Source organism: Argiope bruennichi, chromosome X2 (genome assembly GCF_947563725.1).
Source record: "Argiope bruennichi chromosome X2, qqArgBrue1.1, whole genome shotgun sequence".
Lineage (NCBI taxonomy): Eukaryota > Metazoa > Arthropoda > Arachnida > Araneae > Araneidae > Argiope > Argiope bruennichi.
Window position 1 is genome coordinate 29,377,147 of NC_079163.1, and position 14,169 is coordinate 29,391,315.

Below are 14,169 nucleotides of genomic sequence, written 5' to 3' on the forward strand. Positions count from 1 at the left end.
AACTAGTTTACACGTATCAAACCAAAGAGAGATATTTGCTCCTACTGATAGGATTAGCATGATTATTTAAAAATAGATAAACTCTCTCATAGTCATTCAGTTAACAGTCAATGCTAACTATTAAACTTTCTTGTATTTCAGTCAACCGGTTTTTTCATCCTTATTTAAAGCAAATGAGCAAAACTTTCATAACGTTTTATTACTTTTACAGTGTAAACACTCCATAGGTAATTGGCATGTTATTGTGTGACTTATGGCACTTTAAAGCCCACTGAGAGTTATCTGTCAGCGATTTAAGCCGAATGAGCGTCTCTTGTTTTTTCAGCAGCGCCAACAGTACGACTTAGCTACTCACACATCACAACAACCCTTTTTACGGGACGAACTTCATTCATGCATTTCATTCACTCATCCAGAGACCGATTACCTCTGAACCAGTGCCCCCATTGGTATTACTGGGGGTACTGGTTCAGGTGATATTATTCTCGACATGGGGGATTTTGTGACCACGATAGATTTATCCATGTGCCAGCCACCACGCACACGGAGAGTCTTCGGCCGGTGGGATTTGAACTCGCAACCCAAGGGATGTAAATCCAACACCCTACCGAATAGGCTATCCTAGCCACGGCAATTAACATAGGGTAAGTAAAAATAAATGCTTTGATTTCTAGTTTAAATGCTCAAGAGGTGCCGTGCTCATTTAAAGATACATAAATTAAGAGAAACATAGTAATGAGCAATTGATTTGATTGCAGACATCACGAATGTTCAATAAACAATGTTTTTTTTTTACATGTTATGTATCAAGTCGGCAATGCAATTCTTATGAATCCTTTTGGGTGATATTTCTGTTGACAATGAAAAGATTTTCATCTCAGTTGAGATTTGAGACTTAAATTGGATCGAGAGGCTTATATATGGAATCTGCTGAAATTAACTATGAAACAAAATAACATGGGTTGAGATTTGCATATTGTGGTCGCTACGGTTCCTATTCATTGTCTCTGTCGGATAAGCATGCGACCTATTCATCTGTATGGTGGCATATTATTCAGGAAGTGTCACTTTTTTTCAACAACCAGCACTGATTTGAAAGCTCCTGGCTCCGTTATTAGCGGCTCCAAAGAGTTAAGGGCCAGAAAGTTTGGAAGAATGCCATTTCAGTCGAGAAGCATGGAGTATAACTAAAGGAAAGCACATTGAACATTAACGATGTTTGTAGTTTAAATTTTCTTTTGTTTTCTTTTGTTATGGGAATCTTCCAAATAAGTATAACATATACCTGTTGAGCAGTAAAACTTTGAAATAGAAGCATTCATTTTAACTCATCCTGCAGAGTACTTTTTAATATTCAATGCAAACGTTTATTTCATTAATGCTTAGATATTATGCGTTACATTTTATTGAAATTCTTTCTTTCTCTTTATAACTCTTCACTAACTATTCTAAATCTTTGTTTTAATGCAAAGCTCTTACAATTTTTGTTTCCATTATAAATTTATTAAGAATTAGCTGTTTGTTTTTACTAAATATATGTCTGACTATTTTTTAACTTCACGTTGTTATTCGTACAATAAAATATATTACCTGCGTCTCCTCTTTGAATGACTTCGTTTTAATGAGTAATTCTTATCGAAACTTGTATAAATTTTCTTTTGATATGTTTTTTTTATTCAAAAATAAAAAATTAAAATAATTTTGACAATAAATTTTCAGGCAATGTAATTATTGATATTTAATGTAGTTTTCAGTTAGATTATTTTCGAAAATGACCTATATTTGTTTAAGACGATGATTAAAATAACTACTTTCAAAATGAGGCAGACTGCAAAAAAAAAAAAAAAAAAAATATTGGAAACTGCTGAGTCAAGTATATTTTCTGTAAAGGATGATTCTTTGATTATTTATTGGTGTTTTTAGTGACTATTAACTTCTTGTATAAGAGGTATAGGAAAATATTGTAATCGTAAAATAACTCAATATTTTGACGACCTGTATGTTTCATATCTCCATGAATTCGAAAAATACATTTCTGCCATTATGTCAGTTATCTATCGTTACGATAACTCATAACTACTAGCTAGTCAGAAGAAATTTTGCTTATGAACTTCAGATCCAATTTGTAGATTCCTGTCAAATTCTGAGTGAAATCCATTCAGAGGTAGTCTGTTTGGCTGTTCGAGTACAAATCAACTCGAACAACAAAACATGTACAAATCAACTCAATGTATGAACGACAAAACATGTACAAATCAACTCAATGTATGAACAACAAAACATGTACAAATCAACTCAATGTATGAACAACAAAACATGTACAAATCAACTCAATGTATGAACAACAAAATATATAGAGCTGTATCAATAAAATTTGGTTTACAGGTCAAGTATTTAAAATGTAGATTCTTATCAAATTTTAAACCAAATATGTCAAAGGGATGATCGTCTGTTAGTCTGTACTTTTGTATGCTTGTAAATACAATAACTCATAAACGCAAAGAAATTAATGGAATTCGGTTTGAGGTCTTCAACTGCAATTATATTTCTGTGTCGAATTTTGGTTTCAATCAGTCGGAGAACAGCCAATCAAGATACAAATTCGATGATTGATTCAGTAAAAATACTAGATTAATGCCAACGATTTATATTTCGTGACTATTATTCGCTAATGGCAAGCAAGGTATTCGTGATTTGACACAAGGTATATAATTTAATGCAACGGGAGAGAAATAAAACTTTCATTGGAGGGCATACAAGAAAATTTTGGTGAGACACTCCCTATTGGTTGCAATTATATTCATTTAATTATTTGCACTTTCGCAGAGAAATATGGCGCATATTTGTTTTCAATAAAAACACTACGATTAGTTTGAAATAGTTCCCTTTTTAATGTATAAATTTTTTCAAAAAAGAAATAACACATGAAGCTAAAAATTATTTGGCACAATGTATTTAAAGTATTTTTATGCCTATACCACATTTTATTTTAAATCATCATTTATATGAAGATCGAAATTAAAACGTTATTTTATAGTTTGCAGATCTTACTTACCACCATCCATGGTCCATAAAGTTCACTGTCCATGAAGCCGTGAACAATAAATTTGGTTGGATTTGCTGGATTATAATGGGATTCTGTGAAGGTAGTTGGGTCACTAGCAATAAGTTGGTGGGATTCCTTGGCATTTTTTCTGGTGTATAGGAGGCACTTGGTGTTAATTGTAGCTCTATCATGGGGTAAGACATTGATAGGTCTGTGAATCAAGCTTTTAAAGTCATCTGTTATAGCGAAGCAACCAAGCTCCTTCATGCATATTTCTTTGTCTACAAATAAAGTGAAAGTGTTAATATTTTTTTTATTAGCTTTCTTTTTCAGTACACAATATACATTTAAGGAAGGAAAAAGAAGTAAAGCATTTGGAGTAAATGATCCAAAATTTGAAACAAATTTTGCAATTTAAATAGTAAAATAGCAAATTATCTGATAGATTGAAGTTCAGCGTAATTTAAATAAATGCAATTTCATCTTTTCCCAATTACGCTCATTTGAATGCTTGAAACCTACATTTCCAGAATTCCATTTATGAAAGTTAGAGCCGATTGTGCACACGTTACCAAGCAAAATGAAGACTTAGGGACAGAAGTTCTAAAAATATTAAGCTGTTTTTTGCATTTATCAGAACTTCTTAAACATATTCTACTTTGTATGCGCGAAGGGTATATATGGTATTAATGGTATGATCGTATGGTATATATCGGAATTCAAATGGTATATATGGTATTAATGGTATGATCGTATGGTATATATCGGAATTCAAATGGTATATATGGTATTAATGGTATGATCGTATGGTATATATCGGAATTCAAATGGTATATATGGTATTAATGGTATGATCGTATGGTATATATCGGAATTCAAATGGTATATATGGTATTAATGGTATATAAAAAGAAATTCTACTAAATATGTTTACTTTGAAAATTTTTATAAAATATTTCTATTTTATGAGTAATTTTTGTTGACTAGTACTAAAGAATGCGATGAAAGTATGTGGTTCAGAAGCTTTTTTGTGAAACCAAAATTCATGAAGTTGACCTCTTTATGATTTTATAATTTAACAAGTTGTGCTTTAAGCGAATATATTATACTCAGAGAAGTGTGTATTCAAATGTGGTAGGTAAAATTTTCCAACTCATTTTCAAAACAAGATAACAAATGATGAAACATCAATTTGAAGGATAAAAATAATAATGAAGTTATTATTAAATTATTTATTGAAAAAAAATAATTGATGTTAATAAATAGTAATAATGAATTGGTGGAATGTTTAGTGGGTACAACCTACACTGAAAGCCTACAACCTAGTGAAGCTTAATTTGCCACTGTTGCGACTTTTAGTTTAATGTACTTTGTGTCAGAAATGTAACGAATTTTTAATTTTTAGATTTGAATAAAGTTTTTAATTTAAAATTAAGAGAATAACTCGGATAAAATAGTAATTATATTACTTTAAAGGGCGACAAAAACTCATAAAGTGTTGGAAAAGAAATCTGGATTTACAGAGATGCATACTCATCTGCAATGTTTTAAAAACTTTGAAAATTAAGATGCTTTGAATTTTTTTATTTTCTACCATTAATTTTATAGCATATAAAAAAGGTAGAAAATATCTTATTACTATAAAAAAGAAGCACTTATTCACTATCTAATTGAAGTTAGTGTAAATTAAGAGATATGCGATAGTTTTCTTTTAAATTAATTAAAGCCTGTACTTAAACAGTTGAAAGATGTGTTTCAGAAATAGTATTAATTAAAATTTTCTTTTGCTTTTTTTAAAAACAGTTCTAATTAAATTTCGCTAGTTCTGTGAAGCAGTACATATAGAATGAAGCTTCTTTTACAGAAAGTGAAATTTATAATAGTGTGAAAGAGCTCTCCCCTATTATCCATAGCATAATTCTACAGAGCAAAAATAATCTTGTGACTTGTTTGTAAGCAATATTCTATCGAAACAGAAGTTTAATTAGTAGAAAAATCATCACAAATCTAAATCGGGTTAGAAGATTACTGTTTTTTTCTAAGGTTGCTTTTTAATTAATTTTTATATGAAAATTAATACATGCAAAATTTCGATGCTTGACAACATATAGAAAGTAATTCTGAATACCCAGATAGTAAAAAAGAAGACGAATAGGTTTTAAAGCATATTAAATTTCTCTTACGTTTGAAGGGAGTAATATATTCGAAAAGAGATTATCTATTGGCTCTCTTGTAAACTGAAGCAATATCTTTAAATTTATTTTAAATTAAAGAATCCAACTTAATTGAAATATATTTCACTCTCTTGTTTTATAGTATTTTATAAAAGGCTAAAGACATAGATTATAACTTAAATTATAATTTGTAATAAACAGATTAAAAATTAAAGGATAAAAAAAAACTAAGAAATGCTTCATGTTCAAAACTATTAATTAATTAAAAGTTTCCACATTATTTAAATAATTTCAATCTTTATTTATTTGTATATAGATAAAATTGTTATTCAGGTCCAATTAAACTCTCCACTCTAAATTAAAAAAAAGAAATGTATAGTAAATAAGTTATTCCAATGATACCAAATGTTACCAAATACCAAGTAGCCCAGAAAAAGATAATTTTAATATTAAAGATTGAAGCCTTTCATATTTTATAAATTTTAAAAACATTAAATCAATTAAAAAGGCCTCATAAAACTGAAAAAAAAATCAGTGAATTCTCATATTTGCAATGCGTTTTCTTTCTCAATCAGTATATAAAAATCCAGAAATAACCCACAAATCGTATACAGAAAAATGCGTGCATATGTAATATCTTTAATATGTTAAAGATGATTTAAAACAGTTACTGAAACCAAACAATCCCTTTGAAGTTTAATCAAATGCATAATAAGGCAGCCGCTAAGTGTTATCGTTGTTTGAACACCTGCTCTTTTCACACAGTTAAAGTTTATGAAGTTCTGACCTTGAAAGTTTATACATTTGACGTAGGAGAAAAGTTGCAAAGATCACTGATCCCCTCTAGAATTTGCAAATGTGCAGCTGCTATTTTCACTTAATTTTACTAGACGTATTTGCATATGATAAGAAATGGTGATAAAAAAATATTGAGTGGTGTTGCTATTGATTCTAAATAGTAACAATAATATAATAGTCAGATGTTTTAAATAAAAGATGAATTGTTTTGGTTAAAGATATTCTATTGTAAAGGATGAAGAAATTCTTTTATCTAGAAAAACATAAGTATTGAAAAATTTACATAATAAAGATTGAATAAACAATTCACTCTCTCCGATAAAATTATCTATACTATAGAAGCTGAGACACAGTTCTTTTGGAAATCGTTTTTGTTTTCTTACGAATTTTGTATTTCTAAAACGTAGACAAAACAAACCAGAATAATTGCATTTAACTTTCCAAATAAATTTCGCAGTTGAAAAATAAACATACTCTCTATTTTCTTTTTGACATAAATTCAGGAATTGCTAAACACAATTGCTAAAATTATGAAGTGTTTACTTATAATCATTTAGGTTGTGAATTTGCATCGACATATTAGAAAATGTCATACCGTGGAAAATAATTCATTTCTACAACTAGGAGAGGAGGACAGCTTTTTAAAAACTCTTACCTAATGTTATTTCAAATGCATTTTAGGTAGATTCGATAAAGGAATACTCTATATTACAATGGTTCACATGATATGACTTGGGAGAAATTTCTACACGATTTCTTATGATATTTCTAGAACTCAAATTGTGGTGATGATCGAGGGGGGGATGGTTGAAATTTTCATCTGACGAGATACGAAATGAAAGAAAGTATACTGTCAATCATCGGTGACTGACGCGGTCAAACTGAAACGTTCAGTGTCAATCAACTGCAATTGACATGTCCCTTAACATGTTAAGGAAAGAAATGAAACATCATTTCTTTCATCATCTTTTGTCAATCTGTAAAATTCGACATTTTTTTTTTAAATATTGAATTAATTATACTGCTTTCTTTTCAATTTATTTTTTATTCACTGCATATGATTAAAAATTTCATTGTTTTTTGAGATTATCAACTAAAATAAATTGCAGAAAAATCCCTTTATTGCTGCTGTCTCTCAGATTCTTAGCCATTTTAAAATCTTGTGAATTCTGTCAATTCTCTTGAGTCGGACAATGCAGATATCGAACCATTTATTCCACATAACTTCGTAGGCTGCCTTATTGTTCATTACAGTTCTAGAAAATTATTTGGACCTATTTACATACACAGAATTTAAACTCACCCCATGCTATCTTAATTTGTTTAAAGTGTTGTTATGTTTTGAAATTACACGATGAGTATTTGAGAACAGCTTCGTAATTTTGATCCGAGATCAAATGATGAGAATTCCATCATTATTTTTAAACTTCCACATCATACCAACGATTGATTAACCTGGCATTAGAAGTCTGGCAGTGTTCATGGATTCAAGAAATTGACGCAATAGGAAAATAATAAACATGCAAATCAAAAAGAATATTGCATTATATAATAAATAAAACTCACATTAGCACATTTAGGGATGGAAAAAATTAAATTAATCCATTTAAATTTCATTTAATTCTTTTACAACAAAACGTGCGTAAAATCATAGCTATTAAAATATTTAATTAATTTCAAATTTAATTACTTTAATTTCCCTCAGAAAATTAATTATTTAAATGAAATAGTCACTTAAATTTAAAGCAGCTTATTTAGCTTTTCTTATTATTCCAAAACTGAGGGAATACTACTTTATTCGGACGTAAAAAAACAAAGGGAATTTATGACTTCAATAAACTTCAAAGATGCCGTAAAACTATGCAGTAATAAGTGCAAGTCTGTTATAGTAACAATTTCAGTTTTAATGTATCCCAGTCTGAATATACCAGCGAGTTCCAGAAAATTGAAATGCGGTTTTATGTGAGGAGTTTTTTAATGTTTGCCAGCAAGTACTTGCAGCTATGGTGGCAGCAAACTAATTTAGATAGCAGTTTAACTAAATCACATGAAATTTATTGTATCTTAGATTCCAAAATAGAATACATTTGTTTTGCAACTGTGCATGCTGTATGATGTGGATGTTAACATAAAAGTTCCTAGTCTAATTTAGAAAAATGTTTTATTTCTACGACAGTTGTCTGGAATTTTTGTTTTATATTCAGTTGAAGCATTAATTGAAAACGGTGATTTGCTATTTAAAAGGATTATATTCTTTTCCGTCCTAATAGTGAATACTAGAATCAATTTGAAACAATTGTTTTAGCTTTTAATGTTAGTAATTGCCTTATATCTCATATTTTAAGTGCATTTAGACAAATTAAAATATTTATGTTTATCCTTGAAAATTTCCGACTATCTAATTTAGTCCATGAAAAGATTTAGTTTGAGTCGAATTAGATTAACTTAATAAATATTTAATTTATGAATAAATATCAATCAGTTCTCTTTTGTGACTTCTGAATATAGCCATTATTTAATATTTAGGAGAAGGAATTGTAATTTTACTGTTATTTACATGTATAACTAAAATGTATATTTACATGTTTATATGATTACATTGAAGAATATTGATATAATGAGACGAAAAGTTACCAATATGTAAAAGAATAAAAACATGTTCCAGGTGCTTTTCATTTCTAAATAATCCTTTTTGAGTCTTATTTGAATTCAGTAACTTATGAACAGCTGCAAAATTGGAATAAAAACAAACAATTGTGAATCAGGCGAGGAATTATTTCATATCCTTTTGTCTTAGTGGTCTCATATAAAAACGGTGTATTGTAGTTTTTTAATATGTCAGTCATTCAAGGCAAATGATGACGAAAATTCTAATTTATGAAACTTTATAAAATTATTAGGAGTTCATATTGCATTTTGGATGATACCACTTTTCTGCACAAATAAGGATATTACGGTTAATTTTTATTCCAGCGAATTGTGTTTGTGTTTTTTCTTCCATAAAAATAAATTCGACCTCAGACGCCTGATAGTACAATCTCGAATTTAGAATGAAGGATTTTGGTTCGAATCTAGAATTTACGGAATATAATATATGCGCGTCTGATGTAAATTTATAGAGGATGAAATGCGTCCTTGTTGAAATGGAATAACAAATAACATTATTGATACAAGAGGAGAAAAGCGTTTCTTCATGTGTACATAATGTTATTTGATCTCGTTTCATAATTACGAATTCCATCACATATAGCTTTATTTGGAAATGAAATACCACTTGCTGAATGGCAATCTTTATCAAATTTGACTCTAAAAAGCTTTAAAAAGAGTAATGTTTAAAACTTGTTTTTTTATAATGCTGCCGTAAACAATGACTTATTTTTGGGAAAACAGATTTTAACGTTTATAACTTTTTTTTTAGAAATAAAAATAATTATGGAGAAGACAATTGGGTTACAGGTCAGAGAATACAATGATGACCATTAAACTTGAAGCTGTTTTTTATGAATGCTAGATAAGAAACTATAAAATAGATACTATATAAGATACTTTATAATATACTCAATGATAAGATACTAGACTCCATTTCATATAATCTTCATGACTTTTAAATAAAATTTTGCAATTTTAGGTGCCAATCATAACTTCGAATAATTGATACTAGTTAATGGAGAGCGTCAAATAAATTTTGAATAATAAATTAATATGAGATTTCCAATTTGGCTATGTAAAAGGTTAGCAATCATTACAAGACAACTGTTTGATAATTTCACAACGAATAACAAACACCATAATACAGAATGAAAATCTTTGTCAAATTTGACTTTTTGAAAAGCTTTAGAAAATGTAATGTCTAAAACTTGTTTTTTTTAAAAGTTGCTGTAAACTATGACGTTTTATTTTTAGAAAAACAGCTTTTACTGTTTATTTTAGAAATAAAAAAAATACTGAGAAAATATTTGGGTTACTGTTGCAAGGAATTTAACGATGGACATTAAATTTGAAGCTGTTTTTTATGAATGTTGTTTATCACTCATCTGTAAGATACTTAATTCCTTTTCAGATATTCATATGACTTTTAGCAAAAGTTTACAATTTTAAATGCCAATCATAACTTCGAATAATTGATACTAGGTAATGGAGAGTGATGTCACATTAATTTTGAATAATAAATAATTAAGATATTTTTAATTTGGCGATTCAAAGGGTTAGCGATTAGTACTAACAACTGTTTGATGATTCCAGAACAAATGACAAAAAACGCATGATCGTTAAAACTGCTACAATATATTATATTGTTGATGTATATAATCTATACTTACATAAAGCTCAATGTGTGTGTGTGTGTGTGTGTTGGCGTTCTACAGAAAAGACCATTTGACCTACAGCTACCAAATTTGGTATGTGTATAACTTGGAGGTCGAGAATGTGCACCTGGGGTCCCTTTTTTTGAAATTTTAATTAGAATTTTAATTATTAATTAAAAACTAACTTTCTCGCCAAAAAAATTATTTCTTTCCCCACCGCCAAATGAATAAGGCTTCAGCATTTTTTTCCTCAACAGTAATAAGGCTTAGGCTTAACATTATTCCGCCGATTATTTCAAACGATTCTGTTTATTTTCTTAATGTTTACTGTATTTAAAATTAAACGTTGTTGATTAATTGATCTTTCAGATTCATTCTGAAGTACTTTTGAATTAAAATAAAACAGAATAAAGGAAATTGAAAATTTCTAATCTGCATAACGTTACCCCAACTGGCGTAGAAAAATTCACGCATTTGAGTTACCGTAACTGCCGTTGAAAATTCACGCATGCGTATTGTGTTCTGATTGTTTACATCTATTTGACTTGATTAAATTATTTTTAGGTTAGTTGTATTTATGTTAGTTTATGTTCATCGTTTTTTAAGTAAATTTTTTTACCTGTTTTCGATTGATTATTTTAAACAATTCTGTTTACTTTCTTAGTGTTTGATGCATTTAAAATTAAATATTGTTAATTAATAGACCTGCTCATGATGAATCTGAAAAAATTTTGTTGACAAATTCTTGAGATATTACATAAATTAAGAAAGATATTATTTAGTGCCCATAAGGTTTAAATGCTCAGTGACTCTGTTTTCAGTAATCATATTACAAAAAAAAAAAAAAAAGGTTTGTTTCAGTAAAAAATATTATTATATTAATTGCAGATTAATCATTTCCACTTTAATTTAAAGCTTAAATTCTACGGGAGCTAACAGAAAATTAGTGAGATACAGATTACGTTATGACTGAAGGCCTTTATAATATTATGAGTGAATTGAAATTTGAAGTTTTAAAATATTTTAATGAAGAAGCTTTTAAAGTAGGAATTACATAAAATATTTAATTATTAAAATTTTAACGAGCATTAAGATTGGCGAAGCGGCTGGTCGCCAAAGGCGGCTAGTATAATATAATATCAATAACATAGTGAGTGATTCACAAATTTTATAGAAACAAATATTATTATTATAACATAAACTCAGAATTAAAAAATTACTATAATTTTCTTTTCTTTACTATGATTTTTTATTTTCATATGCATTGCATAAGCATTGGTAAATTTCCCATAGTTAAAAATGGTGGACAAAAGTACTCTAATTAAAAAAAGTAGCTCCATAGGCAAATAAATAGAAATCTGCAGTTTTATTTCCTTCAAGTGTAAAACAGGATTCAATTTAGAAAGAAAAGTTTCATATATAATGGGATTTTATATAAATAATGCAACAAATGCATTCCTTGAATTAACTGAATAGTTAAGGGAAGAAGATCTTAACATATTATTTTAAAATTCTATTTTGCATAAATTTATCAGTTCGTATCGAAACATTTCGATTTCTAGAATGGGGATTTATTTTAAAATTCTTTTATTATGCCCATACTTGAGTTTAGGTGATAATAGGTATTCTTCAAGGAAATCAACTAGACGTTTCAAGCATATTTCAGAATTAGTTCGCAGAGAAATATTCTTTGGATCGTTGTAGGAAGGATTTTAATAATGATTTTAACTTAAAAATGTTTTATTTTGAAATCTCCAAGAATGTTTTGATGATTTATTTACATATTTTAGCAGAAATGGCAGAATTTTAGTTAAATTTTATAATTTAGGAAAGAGTTTAAATTGATGGATAACGCTTCAGTACATTTCAGGAAAAATTATACGACATTTTTACGCTGGAGATGGAAGAGAATTATAGCAATATATATTATTAAAATAGAGAAACATAGGTAACTTTATCCTTTCATATTTGATAAATACAAAACAAAACTATATGAAATTTTTATATACATTTCAGAATAAATTCCACTTGCTTGAAGTATGTTTATAGAAGTATGTAAGTAAAATTCAAACAATAAATATATATCCTTAATAAATGCAGGCTTTAAAATATATACTTTTTGGATGTAGATTATGAAAAATAAAGTGAAATAAAGAAAACAGAAGATAGAAACCTGATAATATGATTAAGAAGCATTTACACCTTTTAAGCGCTACTGTATATGTAGAAAAAATAAGTTTCATTAAAACATTCATTTAAAAAAAAAACATCCACATATCCATATTAAGCGATGATACGCATTTAGATGTAGAAGTTTTTGAAAGTAACAAAAGATAATTCTATTTAAAGTTCAATTAAAAACTTTTAAAACTTTTGTAAAACTTGATTTATTCGAAATTTCAATTAAAAAGCAAATCATAATGTGAAGAAATGTGAAATATTTCCATAATTAAATTGATAATAGAACAGAATCTTTAGCTTATATTGTATAATATGATTAAAAGATTCCTTCAAAAAAATCTTTTAAGTTCTTAGTTTTAGTTTATAAAAAAAATTTCAAATAACGATTATAAATTAATTTTTGATGACCAAACTGGAAAAAAAAGTTTAAATTTATAAGATTTGCCATCTTGATAAAAAAAATATCCATATGGTACGTTTCAATTTCCATTGCTACGCAACGGAAATACACTTAACTAACGATCTATATCGCAGACTTTATAAAGAACATTGGACAGCTGAAAATCAAAAACTGCGTTCCCGAAAAAGCTTATAGGCATACATTTACTTTTTCTTAATTTATGACAAACTGATTAACAACCTTATTATTAATCGGCTCTATATTTAACTTGATTTGGTTCTTATGTGTTCTCTAAAAGATAAATAAAAATATATGCAACAACTTTTGACGATCAATCCTATTTTTAAATCCAAACGTTGCTTAAATGTTGCTCTGCATGTTACCTCATTATACATACAAAAATGCACACATATGGACCAAAATAAATTCACGAAAAAGTTTTGACAGATTTATAGGATTACCTCCTCCTATAAGACCTTGTTGCAGAGTTTCATTTTGCGAAATGACATTACTATATACTATGGAAAGGCATAAAATCCAACTCCAAACAACGATGTTCCTGATCGACTCCATCCTCCTCATCGTTGCATCTCCAAATTGAACGAACTAAATCTTTTTGAGATTTAAATTCTGACTAGTCAAAAATTAATTCTGATAAACCTTAGAGTTTGATAAAGAAGCTGTTTACGTGGTAATTTGAGATTATTCCTCGGTGTAAAATGTCTTATCACAGCACCTGTTTCATCTTCAGCAATGAAACCAATAAAATAGTAAAGAAGCATATTTGTTTTAAAATTGTATATACAGAACATTCTTGCTTGACGTTTTTGATCCAGAAGCGACAAAGTAATTTTTTTCTTTTCTTGATGATCTCGAACAGCAACAAGCAGGTGTTCTCTTTTCAAAATAATCTTGGACATGTTTAAAAGTATAAATGAATGATAATATTCTGTTTCAAGGTCATCAGAAGGAGACTTTTGACAAGGATTAAATCATGAATATTTTTTAAATATTCAACTCTTAAAATCTACAGCTGTTATTTATACTTGAATTTTATCAAAATTGATTCACTTTTAAATAAACAAGTTTGAAAGAGACACCTCTTTTTAGATCCGAAATTTCGAATTATGTTCAACGAATTATTACTCACATTCGAGTTTCCTCAAATTTGATTTACTTATAAATAAGTTTGAAATAGATACCTATACCTATCGAGAATTTTGAATTATGTTCATCGAATTATGCTACCATCGAATCTATTTCAGT

The 14,169-nt window shown here is 28.3% G+C and overlaps 1 protein-coding gene across 1 annotated transcript in view; it reads right to left on the reverse strand.

Moving 5' to 3' along the window:
* LOC129961061 (pancreatic lipase-related protein 2-like) overlaps positions 1-13,522 on the reverse strand; it is a 35,278-nt gene extending 21,756 nt beyond the window's left edge. Inside the window, exons 1-2 of the mRNA XM_056074870.1 lie at positions 13,365-13,522; positions 3,056-3,327 (exon numbers count right to left, since the gene is read on the reverse strand). Of these exons, the coding sequence (XP_055930845.1) occupies positions 3,056-3,327; positions 13,365-13,485 (393 nt within the window). The 5' untranslated portion in view covers positions 13,486-13,522. The remainder of the gene's footprint in view (positions 1-3,055; positions 3,328-13,364) is intronic.
* Positions 13,523-14,169: the final 647 nt, after the last annotated feature.